The sequence below is a fragment of the Sapajus apella genome, unplaced genomic scaffold, assembly GCF_009761245.1.
Source record: "Sapajus apella isolate SASKATOON/1434 unplaced genomic scaffold, GSC_monkey_1.0 scaffold85, whole genome shotgun sequence".
NCBI lineage: Eukaryota > Metazoa > Chordata > Mammalia > Primates > Cebidae > Sapajus > Sapajus apella.
This window is the reverse complement of record NW_022437025.1, coordinates 1,141,817-1,148,661: the sequence shown is the minus strand read 5'-3', so window position 1 is coordinate 1,148,661 and position 6,845 is coordinate 1,141,817. Positions and strand designations below refer to the sequence as shown.

The 6,845-nt window shown below is 59.6% G+C and overlaps 1 protein-coding gene across 8 annotated transcripts in view; it reads left to right on the top strand.

Moving 5' to 3' along the window:
* Positions 1–6,845, top strand: part of CTBP1 (C-terminal binding protein 1) — a 34,178-nt gene that overhangs the window by 13,921 nt on the left and 13,412 nt on the right. For all 8 annotated transcript variants that reach the window (XM_032253906.1, XM_032253902.1, XM_032253901.1 and 5 more), the window contains one exon: positions 5,673–5,817. In XM_032253906.1, coding sequence (XP_032109797.1) covers positions 5,673–5,817 — 145 coding nt within the window. The remainder of the gene's footprint in view (positions 1–5,672; positions 5,818–6,845) is intronic.

Below are 6,845 nucleotides of genomic sequence, written 5' to 3'. Positions count from 1 at the left end.
CGTGGCACCCCGGGGCTGCGTGTCCAGAGATGGGAAGAGAGGCTCGGCCCCCCGGGGCTGCGTGTCCAGAGATGGGAAGAGAGGCTGTGGCACCCCAGGGCTGCATGTCCAGAGATGTGAGTCTTCAGGGCTGCCTGGGTGCTGAGTCTGTGTGTCACAGCCTGTGGTCCTGCAGGAGGACTTGGCTGCCCATGCTTTCTTGCCACTAGGGGTGGCCAGAGGACGAGCTCCGCACACAGTGGAGTGGGGCCTCTCCCTGCCGTCCCCTCCCTGTCCCTGCTGGCTGGAAACCAGCTGCGATGGGTGGAGCCTGGGTAGCCACCCTGGACAGTGAGGGGAGCCACGTGTTGGGAACCATGGAGCAAGGAGACTGGAGGCAGGGACCCTTGTGACTGTGGAGAGGGCAGTGGGCCCACAGTCCGCCTCTCTCCAGGCTGTGGCGTGGGAGGAAACTGAAGGCCTGCTTCGTGTGTCACTGTTGGTCAGGAATTTCTCCTTCTGGGGCAGAAGCTTCCCACACAGCTGGTTGGACGTCGCCGCTGTCTTAATGCTGTGGAGGGAGAGAATGTGATGCCGTCAGTGCAGTCATAGGAAGAACAAGAATGTCGGGGCCTGGGAGGCACCCTGCTGTTCGGGTTCAGGATTTTACTGATGTCAGGGTGGGGGATGTCACCCACCAGGACACAGACTCAGCCCAACGCTGCACATCTGATGGAACTGCTGAGCAAGGAGGAGGAAGCCCTGCTCCTTGGGAGCCAGGAGGCTGCATCCGGTGCAGGCTGTGGGGCCTGGAGTGGCAGGGTGGCTATGGGAGGGCACAGGACGCAGGGGCCCCCGAGGACTTGCAATCAGCTGGACAGCTGTGCTTCTGCAAGACGAGTATCTCCAGGCTTCAGGGGTGGGTAGGTCACTGGGAAGCCTTCACTGGACAGAGGTTCTGGGGCTGGGCAGGAAATGAAGCTATAGAAATCCAGGAAAAGCACAAAAGCTGGCATTGTCAGGGCGGAGGCATGCAGGACCGTCCTAGAGCCCCTCAGTCTCGGAGGCGGCCAGCAGAGACAGGCTGCCGTGGGTCTGACCTTAATACTGGGTCACAGTCTCTTCTAGGACCACGAGGACAGAGGCCACACCACTGGGTGCAGGGGCTGTTTCCAGGCAGACTGACCAGTGCCCAGCCAAGCCTCTGATCTAGTGTGGCCCCCGCAGGGCGTGTCCAGGACCCACTCTCAGGTCTAGAAGAACCACCTGGGCAGTGTTGGTTCCACCAAGAGTGGACAAGACAGAGGACCAGAGATAGCCCCACCCAGTGGGACCCAAGGACACGGGCAGTGGCTTTTTAGATGTGTGGGCCAGGGACTGGGGAGCCGGTGACTTCTGGGCCCCTGGGTGGCCGTTCAGGAACGGCAGCGGCTCCTGGACTGCAGATGCTCGCTGCCTACATAAGCCGCCACTGTGTGAATGCAGAGCGTTAGAGGAATGTTTGAAAGAGAATGTTTACTCCCTGAGGTTATGGCAACGCAGAAAGTACGTTTTCTGTAGAAAATGTGATACTACAGAGGTAAAGGTCACTTTGATTAAATGGCAGTTAGAAATAACACGCAAGGCTGGGTGCAGCGGCTGACGCCTGTAATCCCAGCCCTTCAGGAGGCCGAGGCGGGTAGATCACCTGAGGTCAGGAGTTCAAGACCTGCCTGGGCAACACAGTGAAACCTTGTCTCTACTGAAAATACAAAAATTAGCTGGGCATGGTGATGGGTGCCTATAGTCCCAGCTACTGAGGAGGCTGAGGCAGGAGAATTGCTTGAACCCAAGAATCAGAGGTTGCAGTGAGCCGAGATCGTGCCGCTGCACTCTATCCTGTGCAACAGAGCGAGACTGTGTTCCAGAAAGAATGACATAGCAAAACAGATTTAAAAACAAAAACAGGTGACAGATAGGGGTTTGGGTATTTTCAATTTGTGTGCCAGCCTAAGGGTGAATGTCTGACATACTCAGTGGTGCGGGGGCCGAGCCTATAATCCCAGTGTATCCGGAAGCTGAGGCTAGAGGGTCGCTTGAGCCTAGGAGGTCACGGCTGTAGCAGGCCGTGATTACACCACTGCAGTCCAGCAAGACCCTGTTTGTAAAACAAACAAGTGGAAAAGTTTATATATTCAAAGACTTCTTCCAATCAGGAAACGGAAAAATCCCAGTAGGAAATGGATGAGGGTGGTGAGAACCGGGGTGCCCTTCCCAGGTTCTCACGGGTGCAGCAGTCACCGCCGGTAACCACTGGCCTGGCCTGCGCCCAGCCCTGCACCAGCCATACCCAGGGAGCCTGATCCTATTCCTTCATATGGAATAGAAAGGGCTGAGCCAGTCCGCTTTGGCAGTCTGTGGAAATCTGAAGCCTGCGGTCTTCAGCCCAGCCCCACCCTGGGCCTGCATGTGGCTGCGCGTCATAGAGAAACTTCTGCCCTGATGGTGACCTGAGTGAGCAGCAGTGTCACAGAATAAGCCACACCTGTGTATAAGGTCCGGAAAGGTAAGTGCGACCTACCTGAGTCCTGAGCACAGGAGAAGCAGGTGGTGGAACTCCATGACAGGAGGTGGGTGTGGCAGGCCCCTTCCTGACCCCGTGAGAATCGGCTCCCACCAGGAGCACCGTGGGGTCTGTTTCCCGCCCAGTAGCAGTGAGCTTGGGCACCCGGCTTTCCCCAGGCCTGCTCTGAGCACCAGAGGTGAAGGCACCAAGCGGAGTGGGGCTGAGTCCCTGGTGGTGGAGGGAACACATCTGTGGGTGTTGGCTGAGGCTGGCTTCTGGGAGGCCGCTGCGTCCTGATCTAAAGGGGCAGGCCTGGCTGCACCCACCCCCTGCAGACTTCCTCCATGGGAGACCGATGCCATGGCCAGGGGTGGAGCAGTGTGAGGGGGAAAGGAAGGTAGATCCCGAGGCTGACAGCAGCTGCAGCGCCCTGGCCTGCGGACCTGTGGGTGACGTGGCCACCACAGGGTGACGCCCACACTGGCGGCTCTGGCCTTGCAGCTGTGCACAGGCCAGTCTGGCATGTGGTAGAGATTGGGGCACGGAGCCTCCAAGCCATGTTCAGATTCCTGTTGTGCGAATGCACTCACCCAGCACTACGTTGTTAAAAATACGTTCATTAGGGAAAAGGGCAAGGGCCTGAAAACAGCGTACCAAGAAACGTGTCCGGGCAAGTTACTAAAGCTACTCAGGGAGGCTGCTTGCTTTTCACTGCTCAGCTGTCTTCACCTGCTGCAGCTGGGTGGGGGCACCCTGGGCCTGCAGGAGGGTCCTTGGCCGACATGTTTCCGCTCCACAAAACTTATCTCGATGAGAGAAACAAACTTTCATCATGGAAGAGTCAATGCGGGAAGCTACCTGAAAGCTTGGCAGTAGGGGTATTCACATGAATCTGACTTGATTATGCGGGAGGTGACATGCTGCAGTTTAGAATCGACTTTTCCAAGCCCGTGGCTGAATGCTCAGGGTGAAAGCAAGCCAGTGCCTGTGTACACACAAGCCTGTCCTGTGCACTGCGGGTCTTTCCAGCCGTTCACACAGCCTCTGCACACATGGCGGGAGGGGCCCCTGTACATCCAGCTGCACAGGCTGGCCCCCCGGGCTGATGACTGACCCCAGGGCCTTCCTGACCCCAGGGCCCATCTCCAACACGCCACTGCTGTTCGCATGTGTAGCCCTTCCTGCCCACAGTGGGTGCCGATGAAGCTTCGCCTGCAGGCAACTCCCCTCAGCTGTGTCTGTTCTGCCAAGCTGTCCGAGGCAGCCTCCATGGTATGTGGCCGCCCATCTCCAGTGCACGCAGCACAGGGTCTTCCTGGCGCCTCCACATACAGCCATGCACCAGCCGCCCACTGCCAGCCTCCGCCTGTGCTGTCCTCCATGGCCTCACCGGGTCCACACTGCCGCTGGTCAAGTGTGGCGCACTAGGGGTCTGCACCCATGCAGCCTCAAAGCCCTCCCAGGAGCTCAGGGCCAGCCGTCAGCCCTGTCTGTGAACTGATGAGTGTTATGACCATTCCTCTGTGGTCTGTGCAGATGCTTTCCTGCCTCCTGCAGTCGAGGTGCTCCGACCTTCCCTTACTCCCACATAACACTCAGGCCAGCCCAGGGCTCCCCTGCCCTGCTGCCCAGAAGGGAGGCTGTGCCAGCTTCAAAGGCAATCATCTGTTCTGGCTGAGCTGGAAGTCCGGGCACTACAGGAGAAAGGGTTGCAACTGGGTGGTGAGCGTCTTGCTGGGGCTGCCCTCACCCCACCCTTGTGTGCCGGCCCAGCACCAGCTGTTCTGCCCAGCCCCAGGCAGGGTCAGCTCCCACAGGACACCCTGCAGTCCAGCAACCCAGGCACTGCCACCAGGGGGCCGAAGGCTCGGCACGGTAGGGAGGGAGGGAAGGACGCCGCCCAGGCCCTAGCAGCCTCTGGGCTGAGCTTGCACTCTTGATCTGTCAGGAGGCCCTGTGCCCCCACTGGACAGGCGGTGGGTGGGAGTCATGTCCTCATGGGAGTTGCAGTGGCGTCTCCCAGGACTCGGACGTGCCCACGTGGATGAAGTCTGTGCATCCTGGTGTCCTCAGCCACCAACCGTGGCTGTTTCCACAGCGTCTGCACCATGTGGGTGTTGTCATACATGGGCACGGGCTTGTGGGATGGACGTGTGCAGCTGGGTGTTTCTGGGCGTGGGTGCGTGTGCAGGCAGTCCACACCCTCCTCCGCCCCGTGCCCAGTGCCACACCTGATTCTTCTGCCTGGCACTTCCTCCACCCGTGTGCCTCTGCACTCCATGCTGCCCCTGCCCTCCTTGGGGTCCCCTCTAGGCTGGGGGTACCTGGGAGCCTTTGGCAGGGCGGGGTTGGCCATGACCACAGCGGCTCCTGGTGTTGGCTAAGTGGAGGCACCATGGTCAGGCTGCTGTGTGCAGGTCCACATTCACTGTAGCTGTTCCAGTCTAGGATTTGTCATGGAAACCGAAAAGGAGAGAGTGGCTGTTGTGAACACAGCTCCCCAAGCCTCGCCGGCCGTGCTGTGCACTGTGCCCGCTGTGGGCAGCATTTCTGGGCAGGCGCTCAGGTGACACAGGGCAGTGCGTGCTCCTGTGGTCATGTCCTTGTGGCTGGGTGGCCCCTGCCTGTTTCTGCCCACGTGCTTGTGTGTCCTGGGGACTTGCTGCTTTTGATCTGCACCTCTGGGCCTGCAGGTCTCGGGTGCCCTGCCTCTCCCCATGCAGCCGCACCTGCTCAGCGTCCTTCCCAGGTGTGGCTGCGCCCCCTTCTTGCATCCTTGCCTGGCGGGGACCCCATTTCCTCCATGAGGCTGAGCAGAGTCTCAGGGTGGGGTGCTTGCTCAAAGGGAAACATCTCAGCCACCACAGTGGGGAGTGGGCAGCCCTGACCAGCGCCAGCGTGCACCCTGCGCAAGGCTGAGGGGGCTGTGGCAGGCATTGCCGGGACTCAGGATGCCCTGGTGGTGGTGAGGGGCAGCGTGTGGTGGGGAAGCAAGTGTTCGCCTGGCCTCCCCCAGTGTCTGGGCTGGTGCTTGGGGAACAGAGCCTGAGGGCCTCTGGCTAATCTCCCAGCCAGGCGCATCCCTGCCCCGAAGGCTGAGGCTGAGGGTCTGCAGGCGCTTAGCCGGTGTGCTTTCTCCTCGCTGCAGGTCCTGAATGAGGCCGTGGGGGCCCTGATGTACCACACCATCACACTCACCAGGGAGGACCTGGAGAAGTTCAAAGCCCTGCGCATCATAGTCCGGATCGGCAGTGGTTTTGACAACATTGACATCAAGTCGGCCGGGGATTTAGGTAGGCCGTCTCCGAGTTCTCTCCTGTGCCCATTTGTGCGAGCTCCGTCAGGCTTGCTGCTTCCATGGAGGCTTCGCTGCCACATCGAGGACCCCGCTGCATGTCACTGGGTGGCAGTGGCGTGTGGTCCCGTCAAGGGCCAGTGTGAGGTTGCAGCCATTCCGTTCCTCACAGAGCCTCATCTGCAGGCACATGCTCTCGTGGGCAGCAGGAAATCCAGCTGCAGCTTCACACGCGTGCAGCTGCTGCCATGTGGGTCTGTGTGCATATGGGGCTGGTGCCCCTTGCTGGGGTACCAGGGCCCTGGGGGTGAGGGGCAGGGGTGTCAATGTATGGCTATAATAGGCTCATAGGTTTCTGTCCCAAGACACGGTGGGAACGGCGGTGTGTGTCACAGCCCAGTACACGTGCACGCGTGCATGGAACACACACACACGTCTGCACCATGCACACACACATCAGAACAAACTCGGGGAGCAGTGCTCGGCCGTTCTGCATGGAGTGCACGTTCCGTTTTCTGCCGTGCCCAGTCTGTTTTTTCTTTTCCTCTGCTGGTAACAGATGAGGTCATATCTTGTTGGTACCCACGGTTGGCCAGATCACGGCGTGGTTTTGCCTCCGTCTTCCTAGGATGCAGCTTTTGACCTTGTAAAGTCAGAATGGCTTGTGTTCCTGCAGGAAACGCAGGTGGTGTTGGAAGCCATGCTTCCTGTTCAGGGGTTTCCTTCTGTGTTGGCTTGAGCTGCTTTACCGACACACGTGGGCCAAAGCCGCGTGCAGCCCCGTCCTGCCTGGGTCTCTGTGGGCGGTGTCCCGGGAAGGGCTGGCCGTGCTGTCGGGCGCAGGCCTGGGTGCTTTCTGAGCAGCCCCATCTCCCTTGTCCTTGGAGTTTTCCAGGCCAGGGCCCTGCTTTTCAGCCAGGGATCGTCTGGGGCATCCCTGGGATCTGGCTGCCCTCAGGAGGCCTTTGTTCCAGTCTTGTGCCTGGCTTGGTTCTCTTCCGTTGCTTAACATTTTTACATCCAAGT